This window comes from Hydra vulgaris, chromosome 14 (assembly GCF_038396675.1).
Source record: "Hydra vulgaris chromosome 14, alternate assembly HydraT2T_AEP".
In the NCBI taxonomy this organism is placed as follows: Eukaryota; Metazoa; Cnidaria; class Hydrozoa; order Anthoathecata; family Hydridae; genus Hydra; species Hydra vulgaris.
Window position 1 is genome coordinate 31,912,501 of NC_088933.1, and position 13,794 is coordinate 31,926,294.

At 23.6% G+C, this 13,794-nt stretch overlaps 1 protein-coding gene across 4 annotated transcripts in view; it reads right to left on the reverse strand.

The window, feature by feature from the left end:
- Positions 1-13,794, reverse strand: part of LOC100201787 (SRSF protein kinase 3) — a 56,262-nt gene extending 42,468 nt beyond the window's left edge. For 2 of the 4 annotated variants that reach the window (XM_065817731.1, XM_065817729.1), the window contains exons 1-3: positions 13,579-13,794; positions 12,256-12,349; positions 1,447-1,595 (exon numbers count right to left, since the gene is read on the reverse strand). In XM_065817731.1, the coding sequence (XP_065673803.1) occupies positions 1,447-1,595; positions 12,256-12,349; positions 13,579-13,609 (274 nt within the window). In that variant the 5' untranslated portion in view covers positions 13,610-13,794. Of the gene's footprint in view, positions 1-1,446; positions 1,596-5,186; positions 5,426-12,255; positions 12,350-13,578 lie in introns of those variants that run through there. The other 2 variants (XM_065817728.1, XM_065817727.1) reach the window with 1 other exon arrangement.

Sequence of the window (13,794 nt, forward strand, 5' to 3'; positions counted from 1 at the left end):
GCAAGAGGAGAGCAACTTAAGAAGTGAGCAACTTAAGACACGATAAACAAAAAATTTTTGACTTAAGACTCATCTTGAAGAAAAAAACGCATAAAAAGGACCTCAGATTGCACAAAGTGAAAAAGTCAGACCTAAAATAAAGTAAAATGTAAAGAATTTTGCCAGATACTTAATCTTTATTTAAGAGTCAGCAAAATATTGCAGCTAGATTTAAAATTTAAAACCAAAGATTTTAGATTGCAGTTTGAATGGAAAAAAAAAACTTTCGTAGTTTTTCATTTTGTAGAATGAGTGTAGATATATTTACTGATTTCGGTGGATAGACACAGTGGAGTGTCCATAACTCAACTGATTTTTGTAGGGATAGTCACAGTGAATGTATAAACAACAACTAAAGGTTTAGGCAGGCAGCCTAATTATTTAAATGATTTGTTACAAATTTTCAACGAACTTTTGTAAGTTAAAAAGAGTTCAGGGGCTAAATATCTGGAATATCTTTGATGTATGTTATAAACTGTTAATTGCATTTTTGTTGGTATTTAAACTTTATGTATTTTTTGCAAATTATATCATGCAGTTTGTCATCACAGTATAACAGTTATGTAATTGCAACATTCAACACAACTTGCAACATTCAACACAACTTAAACATTTTAGGTATTCACACCGCATTTAAAAAAAAGTTACATAAGATATTTTGCACTTCTTGTTATATTTATAAACCTAATATAAGTTACTTAAAACAATACATTCTATGTTAATCATTTTTGGAAATTTTACAGTTATTTGAAATTACAGTAAACTTACAGAATTTCTTTTCAAAACATTCAAAGATGCATTTTTAGTCCTCATTAAAGAAAAATTAAATAACTTAATGAGTTGTTAAAAATTTTAAAACTAACTTATTATGGGTAAAATATAAAATAAATTTTTTGGTTTTGGTTTATACTTGCTGTCTCAACAAAGTTTATCTCAGATAAATTTTATAGCCATAGATATTTTCATCAAAAAAAAACAAACTTCAAAACAAAACAAATTCATTAAAGTTCAACAGCGCAATCTGTGAAAACAATTTATTTACAATTTATTATTCAATTTTTACTTTAAAACTAAAAAATTTTTAATTTGAACTTTAAAAAAAGATTTAAAGCATTATAGTTCATTTTCTTTGGTTGTTAACAAATTTTTAATATAAAAATTTTATTCATACATTATATATTATATATATTTTTTAAACAACAACAAAAATCTTAAGTTGATTCTATTCCAAACCAATGAAAAATTTATAACAATAAATGTTAGACAAATGCCAATTATTGTTACGGGTATCTTTTTATTTCCAAAACATCAAGCTCTCAACAAGCTATTTTTATTATCCAGGATATTTATCCAGATTGCCTCCTGAAATAAAAGAAACATAATTTACAAAATAAAGTTTTTTTTTACCCTTGCAGTAATCACGCACATCTTCTTGCTCTTCGTCATCAGATCCTGTTATGTAATCTTCATCACTAGCAGAACAATAAGCATTTTCATCATTATCACCCTCATTTGCTGTCTTGTCAATATTGTTAGACACCTGACTATGATCAATGCTATAAAAAAATTTTAAAAGGAGTAAATTATAATACAAATTTGAAAGGTGTAATAATTTTTATATTATTTTTAATTTCTTTTTTTTCTTTTTTTAACTTTAATTTTTTATTTAACATTTTTTCTTTATTTTAATTTTTTTTCTCACTTTCTTTCAAATTTTTTTTTCAAACTGCTAAAAAAGTTGTTTGCCATTAGCAACCTTGTTGCATTTCATTGCATAAGAAAATTTGTTTCATTTTATTTAGTTATGTTATACACATTGTTGTCATAAGTTTAAAAAAAAGTTCAAACTGAGACCATGAAAAATGCAAGAGAATGCAAGTAAGAGAAAACAGACAGCGCTAACATTTTTTTGTTTAGCAAACCTGGTTGTTTTGTTTTAAAACTTTTCAGCACAATATTTTATTTAAGTATGTTGTTATGCTAGTTGTTACAGAGTTTTTTATGGCATTTTTTGTGACATTTGTGTTAGTTTGCATTGTGTATACAGTTTATTGTGTTGATTTTAATTAGTTCATTTATAAACTACTGTATGCAATCAACTTTAAATAAAGTTTTGAATAAATGAAAATAAATGACAATTAATATGGGATTACAGCCCATAACATTGACATTTTGACTAGAAGACGTAATTTTTTTTTGTATTTCTTTGTTTGGTTAAATTTAAAAAGGTTTTTCTCTACTCTTTTACTACACTTGTTATTTAAGAACTTTTTTTTTTTAAATTTTATATCAGTGAAGTTTGTATGATCCAAAAAAATTAAACAAATCTATTTTATAAAATTTTCACTTTACATCCAACTTTTTTTGGTACTAGAACAATAAACATCAGAAATGCCACCTTACAACCTTTTATTAAGCTTTAACCTTTGCAAAAGACTTGATGTGGCAGGTTATTTCCAAAAGTACTACAATAAGTTAAAAAGTGTAGCCATTTTGTTGAGAACAGTTGTTTTGGATTTTTTAAAACCTTTTTGACAAAAAAATGTTGACTTTAGCTTGATAGAATTTTAATCCACTTTCATCACTGTTGAACATATGAAATTTCATATCAATTACTCTCAATAAATAAACTGCATCAACTTAAGTAAACCATTAATCATTTATTGCTGGTTGCAAAGACATCAATCCTACAGCTGCATGTTAGTAACCTCTCATTCACCAAACTTTTTCCTTTTATTTTGTCATGAAACCATAGTCTCACTTTCCAATTTACCAGGGTATAAGCCAGCCCAATGGCTATATGGCGTATTTCACAGAATTACAAATAGGTTTAAAATTCCCAAAATAAAAAGACCTTTTTTTTAAGTAATATGAATTTTTTTTAGTAAATAATTCCTCAATATTTTCTATAACAATAATAATAAATATTCCCAATATCAAAAAAATGCTGCAAAAAATATATTTCTGGCTAACACTCTGTTTACCTTCTTTGATTTTACGCTCTACCATCTTGAACAAGTTTTACTATAAAAATAAGTTTGATCAGATTTCTTCAAAAAGTTTTATACCACAGTTAAAAGATCTTTTCTTTTCAAGCTAAACGTTTAAAACTAAAGCTGTCACTCATAAACTGCACAAATTCAACTATAAGAGTCCCAGTTCCTTATTGCTCTTGACCTATTAACTCCATTTACTACTGTATTTGCAAAAAATAAACATTTTAATTATACTAACTTAGTATGGTTTGTACCTTTTTCAATAAAAAACCTGAATTTGAAAAAACAAAATTTTGAAAAAATGGACTCTTTTTAGAAAAATGCTCTTTCATTGGCATCCTCTGATAACCTACTTTAAAGAAGTACTTAAACTTGAATAAATGCTATAACCTCTGGCACAAACTTCTTGTAAGGTTTTGATCTGGGTCTCCTTTGCTTAACTTTTTCTAGATCTAGATCAAAGTCTAGCCTAGATCTAGATCAAAGATAAAATAATACAATCTTTAAAGTTTAAATTTTTACATTTATAAACATAATTATTTATGAATTAGTATGACTAAAAGTTATCGCTTTGTGGGTACAAGGGTGATTCATATTAGAATTGCTGAGTCTTGAATAATAATTTTTTTAGCAGCAAGTCTTTTTCTATCTACAATTTTCTGACGATGGGGGTTCACAATATAAAATGGAAGCCAAAAGTACAGATCATTTTCAAATTTCAAACGATTGATAAAAATATGGTTTGTGAACATTTGATTTATGAAAACTGATGCCTGAGATACAACTTATGTTGTAATTCAAAAGTAAAAAATGTTATTTGTACTTTTGATGTCTGTTAGATATCGCTATTCTTAAAATAGAGACAAGTTATATCTTTTACTAGTGATATAGAGCAAATATAACTTGCATTGTACTTTGGACTTCTATTGTAAGATTTGCACTTTGATGTCTGTTATAATAAATAGATACATTGGTGCTATTGTAATAATATATAGATACATTAGATACTATACATAATATAGCTACAAGTTATTTATTAGCAATATAAAATTTTAACTTTTGATATCTGTTAAATAACTTTTATTTGTGATTTATAAAACAAATGTTAGAGACATCTGCTTTATATATCTGTTATATATATGTTTTTTGTCATCATAGTTTCATAAAAAATATTTTTGTAAATGATTATAAACTCTATGATTGTTAAATCTTTTTTTGATAACAATTGTTTTTACATCATAAGATGTTTTATCATCTAATTAGCTTATGTAACTAACAGTTCTTGTTACCAAATCTTTATGATCGCAAATGTCAGTAGTTGCTATCTTGTCAAAAGTGTTGGTTTTTTAATGTTTTTTTTGTTGTTGTTGTTGTTGTTGCAATTTGGGCTAAAATAATCATAATTTTGCAATTCACAAAAGTGGACAAAACATTGTTTCTAAGTGAACAAAACTCTCTTCACATTGTTTTTATTGCTGAAGTGCAAGCGACTACTTCACATATTTTTCTAAATTAATTTATATAAAATTGGCCATTCAAGAAAATGAGTTTTATTCTTAACGCTTATCTCTGATATATATAAAAAATTTAAATCTTCCAAACTAGCCAAAGTCTGACTAATGGAAAAAAAATTTATTTACATCATAAATGTTTTAACTGTTGGAAATAGGCAACATAAGCACCTTCGGCACCAATCATCTTAGACACTTTAGAAAGGTGCTTATTTAGTTAAAACAGATGTACGGATCTAATAAATTGATTCCACTAAAACAGAACAACAAACCTACTAAGATAACTCTGTTAAAAAAAACCCCAATAAGTTACAAATACAAAAGAAGTTCAAAGGACTATTAAAGTGATTTCAAAAAAGCAGACCTAAAGACCTTGTAAGGTGATTCGGTTAAAATAAACCTACAGACCTTCTAAGATACCTTGACTAAAACAGACCAACAGACCTATTAAAGCAATTCTATTATAATATTCTGTTCTGTAGGATAATTCTATTATCTTACAGAACGACTAACTAAAGTAACTAAAACTAAAGAATCCATTAAAACTAGTCTACAGCAAAATCTAAAACTCATAAAAATCAAAATCTAAAGCAGAAAATATTTTAATTAGAAACAAAAATTCAAGAAGACATCTACCTACCTTTCTTGTGCAATTGCATTTTCAATAGGTAATTTTAAATCAAGCTTTTGCACACCAATTATATGTAAAAAAATCCTGTTCATAAAGTCTGGAAGACATCGTTCTAAAACAGCCTTTATTGCTTTTTTTCTTCTCTGTATAAACTTTATGTTAGCAAGTTTGACCATGACAAATTTAAAATCTTTACATGGTTAATTTTAAATTGTTTTTAAATGCTGTAAAATTTTTTTAAAGAAACTATAAAATGTTAGAAACATTTAACATTATATTTGTTCATTTACAAACAGTCCCTAATAAAAAATATAACATATTTAGTTAATATTTAACTAGATTTTAAATTTTGTTTCTAATTTTTGTTTTGCATTTGCTTCTAGTTATGTTATAGAGTTATAAAGTTTATTTCTCGTTTTTATTTTATGGCTTTGACTTTCACAAAATCAAAAATTTTAAAGCTCAAATGAATGGCATTTGTTCTATTTTTAAATTAAAATTGTTAATATCAGTATTAATTCTTTAGTTTTATTTTTTTGCTTACATAATTCTGTATATACTGTATGCTTGCAAAAAATATCTTTGGGCATCAAAAATTGTGGCATCAAAAATTGTACCAGAAACAATTTGCAAACATTTATCTGTTTTAAGCTTAAGTTATTGCTGGATAAGATATTAAGGTGAATCAGGTAAAGAGTATAATTTTGCATAAAACTGCCCCAAAACAAAATTTTAAACAGTTTGATTTTTTTGTAGTGATATCCTTTTTAAGTCAGTGCAAGTATAATACTTACAAGACAAAAACCATTTTTATGAAATTTTAAATTTTATAAATTTGACCCATATATCTACTACATCATAAATCTAGTGTGCAACTACAACTGATAGTCCAGTTCACAACTATTTTACCATAAATTTGTTATTCTAACCACTAACATAAGATTGGTGCAAAACTAATATGTGTTAATTTTTTAGTTTAATGCTTATGGTTCTGCACTGATTTGGTTTAAACAGATTTCCATAATATTAATTTCTTAAATGTGACATTATGGAAGTCTTCCATAATATCATATTTAAGAATATATATGTATATTTTTTAAATATGACATTATGAAAAAGTTTAAGCAATTTCTTACAACAGAATGCATTTTCTGGCTTTAACTGGTTTTGCAAATCCAAACAGAGTATTTTTATAGTGAGACTAACACTAGGAGGATTTCCATACTAATGTTTTTCCTTTTAATTTTCTTTTAAATGAGAAAAAAAATTAATGACATATGACTAATAAAATCTAATTTTTTTTTTTATTGCTTGTAAACAAAAACTCAAAACTGTTAGTATAGCAAACAAAAAAGGTTATGATGGTCGTATTCTTAAAAATAAAAAAAATGTAGTTAAATCAAAAATAGTGAACATAGACAACTGCAGTTAATATAAACTAGACAAAAAGATGTCACGCTTCAACCGTCATCTTGAAAAAAAAAAATACTATTAGCCTTGAAAAAATAAAATATCAGAATTGTATGCAGAAAAAGAAATAAAGAATATTAAAAGCTTTTTGAAAGAATTATGCAAAAAAAAGCAACAACTGAAAAGTCTTGACAAACAATGAAATTTAGGATATTATAATTAGCTTTAATTGCTGAGAGAAAAATTATTACACTGATTAATGCAAAACTACAAACCATCAAAAAATAAGATTACAAAATTTCCATTTGAATGAAGCTCAGGGTCAAAAAAACCTTATCAGAAGTTAAAAAAATACATTTGCAATTTTTGTTTCAAAACATGTAAGGTGTATTGAAGGAGCATTTTTCTGATTACAAGATTTTAGAAAAGTCAGATAAAAAAAACAAAAAAATATCAAAATTGACAGAGGAGTAGATTTAGGAATGGCAATAACAGATCAAGGCTCAAAATGGAAGTACCATATCATTAAATATCACTTGAATAATTATTTGGATCGTCATCACATCAGAAGCTGTTCACAAGAACATTAATAAGACTATTAAGAGGTTCAGTGAAAGTAACCCTTTTCACAGAAAAAAACTGAAAAGAATGGAAAAACAGAAAAAAACTGAAAAGAATTTGATGCATAATCTTTACATTCTCATGGAGCTGTAACATACAGCTCCATGAGAATGTAAAGATTATGCATCAAATATCAGTTGGTTAAAATGAATAATAATAAATGAAAAATTCTAACAAATGTCCTTTTTATCTCATCATAGTTTAAAAAAACAATGAAGATATGATAAGTTATGGGACATTATGATGAGAAAACTATAATAACATATTTTGAAACTATTAAAAATATTTGTATGCAATATTTTGCATTTAAATAAATAAGAATTGCATTTTTAGTTCAATATAAAAATTTGAAATAAGAAATTCACAAAAACAACAACACATTATCATTATAATTTAAAATTTTAAGATTTATTCTCTCCTATTGAGTTTTTTTAAGTTACCTGTAGAACCAAAGATACAAAGTTATGGGAGTATAAAATTTATTAACAATAAAAAATAAAATCAGCAAAAATTCAATTTAAGAGCAGCTCTAGTTTTAATTTTTGGCTAGGATTATCCTATTTTGCCTACCTGATAATTCTATAAAGAAAAATCCAAGGTACCTTCACCTTCGACCTAAACCCCTTTATGGCGGTAAATGTATATCTATATTGACTAAAGTATGTGTGTGTACATGTGTGTATATATATATATATATATATATATATATATATATATATATATATATATATATATATATATATATATATATATATATATATATATATATATATATATATATGTATATATATATATATGTATATATATATATATGTATATATATATATATATATATGTATATATATATATATATATATATATATATATATATATATATATATATATATATATATATATATGTATATATATATATATATATATATATATATATATATATATATATATATATATATATATATATATATATATATATTATGTAAATTAAATTAGTAAAATGTCACTTATCAAACTTTTTCCACATAAACTCATCAAAAATGAATGATCAAATTGATAAAACTTCAATTTATATCAAAAATTAAATTATAGGAAGTCATAAATGTCTTAACTACTGTAAATATTCACACATTTGTGAAATATGCAAACAATATTAGAAAAAATAATTCTTTAAAATTCACTACTGTTTTTTTTAAATATATTTTTTTCACTTTCACAAAATTCACTTCTGTTTTTTTTTTTAATATGTTTTTTTAAAAAGGGTCATTTAATAGAATTTTTTTTTGAGCTCACTTATAGTTTTTAAGGAGAAACTTTTGTTTAATAAACAAGAATATTTATTAAACAAAAAATCCATTTTGATTTTTTGTTTAATAAACATTCTTGGTTTGCATTGTAATTATTTCAATTTTTTTTTATAGGCATAATATGCATTTTTTGAAAATATTATTATATGCAGGTGCTTTTGGAAGGATGGTCCAATTCAATATAAAATCATATATATTACTGTTAAGCCAATATATTGTTTATCAGGTACATTCGTAGAAGAAACACATTTATATATCAGATTTTTTAATAAACATTTCCACTCATTGAACAATTGTTTTACTGATTGAATAATTAATTTTTTCATTTAGGATTTCTTTTTTGTTTAACAAAGCACTATTGTGACCTTTTATAATATTTTCCTTTTTTTTTTTTTTGCAACTGTTACTAACTTTAATTGCATTTCAAATAAAAACATAATGTAACTATATTTTTATTTGAGGGCGAGAAGTGTTTATTTGCCAACTTTAAAAACATTTTCCCTATGTTAGCGGAAACAATTTTACTATATGAGGAGGAGGAGGGTGGGGTGGGTGGTCTTAACCAAATTACATTTCTATTTTGCATTATTTTTTTTCAGGGTCAAATATTAGTTCAAAATTTCGAAATTAATTTTTTTAAGGGCATCTTCAAAAATTTGTTTAGAGGAATTGAATACATTTTCATTAGAGGTGCTTTAGTTTAGCCTGTTATTAATTGAAATTGTGATTTGTTTTAGAATTTGGGGTGGATGATTTGAGTTAATATTAATGTAAAATAATTTATCATTTGGTTATTTGAAAGGCTTATTATGAATTTCAGAGAAGTAAATTGTGACAACTAGAAAACTCACAGTTTTTAAATTTACGCTTATTTTAATTCAAAAGCCAATATTTTAAAAAAATTTCATAATCTCTTTTCTAATTTTATCAAGTTATGGAATTTATTTTTTTACGCATTACTACTGAACCATCATCACAACAAAGGCTCAAATCAATAATATTGATTATTTTACTTGTTATATCTAAAATAAATAGATGGAAAAGAAATTCCTGAATTTGTTAGACTTTAAAAATAAAAAGTATTCAAAATATACCATCAAAATAAATATGGGATTTGAAAGATAAAAGTATTGATCATTTTATTTTGAATTGGTCCATCCTTAGAAGAGCACCTGCATATAATAATATTTCCAACAAATGCATATAATCCCTACATACCTATTTTTTTACAATAAAAAAAAAATTTATTCATCTTTTTCTACTTTATATAAAGTGGTCAGATTACATTAATATTGCGCCAACCTATATTCACAATAATATATATATATATATATATATATATATATATATATATATATATATTATATATATATATATATATATATAGGGTGTGTAAAAATTTCCCATACAAAAATATAAACAGCAAAAACAGCAAAAGTTCCTGTATAAGACGAGAAACAAATAACACTTTGATTTAAAACAAAACAATACTAAAAAATACTAAAAGAATATGAAGGAATACAAAAGAATACTTAAAACACATTATATATTGAAAGAAAACACCATACAGATAATTTTAATTTATACTTTAGTACGGGAACTTTTTCTGCACCCTGTATATATATATATATATATATATATATATATATATATATATATATATATATATATATATATATATATATATATATATATATATATATATACTATATATAGTAGAGTAGTATTAAGGTAGTGGAGTAGTATTAGGGTGACTCATAAATAATATTCTTTTAAAATGACTTCATTTACCCGCTAATTGTGTTTTATAAAATAAATTAACACTAGATACAAATTTATAAAAACTATATAAGCCTTTTAAAATTTTATTTTACAACAACGTCAGTTGTGATGTTCAATATGAGTTCCAACAACAGTTAGATTATTTCATTCTAACATTACAGTTATAAATTTAGTTTTTTTTTTTATTCGCATAAATGTTTAAATGTAAAAATAAGTAGAAAAAGTTTTAACAGTATATCGCTACTAACTTATTATATTAAAAAAAAATATTTGGTATATAAACTTAACAGTTAAAATTTTATATAAGAGTGAATTTAGAACATTTTATATGCTATTATAGATATAAATATATTCATTATACAAGCAGACTATAAAAAGACTTTTAGATAAATAAAAATAAAGAATATATATATATATATATATATATATATATATATATATATATATATATATATATATATATATATATATATAATTACTTGAAAAAGACAAAAACAATAAACAATAAATTATTTATTAAAAACAGCCTCACTGTAATATTTACTTTTTTAAATTATATATCAAGTGTGTTTTCTCACATAATTTGAATCTTTATTTTTTAGCTGCTTTTACAATTGTAATTTAAATGTTTCACTTAAGTGGAAAAACATTGCAATAGACATTGTTTATGCATAAGAGATTAGACTATTTAAAAAACAAACAAAGAAACTTGTTTATATTGTTTGTTTTTTTAAATGTTTTATTTGAATGGAGATTTTTTATTTTAGATTCATGTAATGTGTCAAAATAAACTAATCTAACTATTTATGTCATTTGTGAATATAAAAAAAAAAATCATTTCAAAAAACTGTTTTATAAATGTATCACTTCAAAATAAATTATATACAAAAAAAAACCCACAAAAAAATATATATATATTATATATATTACAAACGAAATATATATGTATGCATATATATACATATAATTCAAATAATATATATATATATATATATATATATATATATATATATATATATATATATATATAATATATATATATATATATGTATATATATACACATATATATAAACAACTTTTTTCTAAAATTATATTAATATAAAATTTATGCAATAATTATTATTACTATACATATATAAATACATATATATATATATATATATATATATATATATATATATATATATATATATATATATATATATATATATATGCATATATAGAGCCCTCAGAATTAGGGTCGGCATTCGGCAATGTCGACCTAACTGCTGACCTCAAAGTATTTGATATATATATATATATATATATATATATATATATATATATATATATATATATATATATATATATATATATATATATATATATATATATATGAGAAATAAAAAACTTAAGCAGTGAGAATAAATAGTGAAATTAATTTTCATACTTTTTGCAAAAAAATTGATATTTTATTTTGAGCACATTTTTTCTTTCTTTGCAAACAATATAACTGTATATAGCCTTATGCACTTAAAATTAATTTACACAAATAACTGTGTTTTGTGACAACACCACGTTAAAAATAAATTATTAACGACTTTTATTTATTTGAAGATTGTATAAAATATCAGAACGATATTTTATATTTACTTTTTTTTATGAGTATTTTAAGAATATCAACTGGTTTGTCTGAGCAACAACTTTGTACACCAATGTTTAAAGTTATAGGGTAGAGAGATTCAAAATTATATATTAGACATATAAATTATTTTTGAAAAAAACAAGATTAGAATAACTAGAAAGGGCCCTGGGCTTTAGGAAAGTGAATATAGTTAACGCAAAAAAACAAAAACAAAAAAAAAAAACAATGGAATAATATATAAAGTTTAAAAAGGCTTTGTAAAAGCATATAAATTTAAAGCATAAAATTTAACTGTGTAAAAAATCTTAAATTTTCTTTTCAATTAAAAATGTAATATACCTATCATTATTTTCAACAGATAGTGGATTTTGAGTAGTCCTATTTCGCCTTTTACCTACTTTTGCTCTGCGTTTCTTAGCTCGCTGAACCAAAACTACAATAATAAGACAATTAAATTTAACTTAATTTAACTAAAAAAAATTCTTATCAAATATATATAGATGATAAATATATATAGATGATAAATAAATAAACATTGTTGAATTTTACTCTTATTAAAAAAATTGAATGATGTGCAATTTATAACAAATAATCGTATGTGATGAAGACGTGTATATGTTTACATATATTCAAGACATATTCAGGGCAGACACATAAAATTTTCATAAGAAAAAGAGGATATTAGAAGATTTTAGCAGAGATTTTGCATCTAGTTTAGAGAATTTTTTTTGCAAAACTACAAAGAACTTGAATGGCGTGTATTTACGAAAGCAATTTTTTACAACCCAATACCTTATTAGACAAAAACCAGTTTCGCAGACCGAGTATTTTTAACATTATACTACTATCAAGAAATTAAAAAAAGGGGAGTTAAGAGAAGATTTGATCAAATTTTTACCTTTTAGAAGATAATAGAGGATTTTAGAGGAGACTTTTGTAAAGAAAAGACTTTAAAGGATTTTAAAGGAGCTATGGCTACCCTGATAAATTATTTCTAGTAAATCTAATCTAGTATATGAAGATGTATATTGCATTTTTTAAATAACTTTATTAACAATATTATATAGTAAATAATGTTCTATTATAAATATTACAATATGATGCTCTTATAATAAAACTATTACTAAAGTTTTAATTTAAATTTATAAACAAGAAGTTTAACAGTGTTATTAACATAAAATATTTGCTAGTTAGTATATTGACTATTAGTAATAAGCAAAATGAAATAAGAACATTGTTTACATAAAATGACAAGAAAATTGAAAAAATTATTCCTTTTTTTTTTTTAAATGTTTCATAAATTAAATTTAAAAAAATCATGAAATCACTTAATAGAATATGTTATATACATAAAATATTAAATAATTATGACAAATTTGATTTGATCACCAAAACTATGACAATACAATGTGCTTTACTTTAAATAGCAATACTTTAACTGCATTTTTTAACTGTATAAATGAAAGTTTTAACTGCAATCATTAACTAAGACATAAAAGACAACTTAGATCAAAACTTAATTCAAAATTCTAGATAATATGAAGGTAAATTTTTTATTTAATGTAGTTTTGTATAGCGTGCTATTTTATATCGAGCTTTAATTCATAACTAGCATTCCAATAATACTAGCTTTTCCTTAACGTTGTACAATCAAATGTGTACCTTTCCTTTGCTGCCCTTTCAAATCGTTCATTGTAGCTGTTTATTATGAGAGTATAAAAAGTTTCGGACAACGATCGCCCTTTTTTGAAGAAGATATATTCTTCTTGAGTCAGCTTTTAGCCAGTGTTTTTTTTACAGAGATAAATGTAAAGAATTTGTGGCCCACTACGTCGATTGTCACGATAGCCCGGATGCAATATGCGTCTTTTGAGTTTT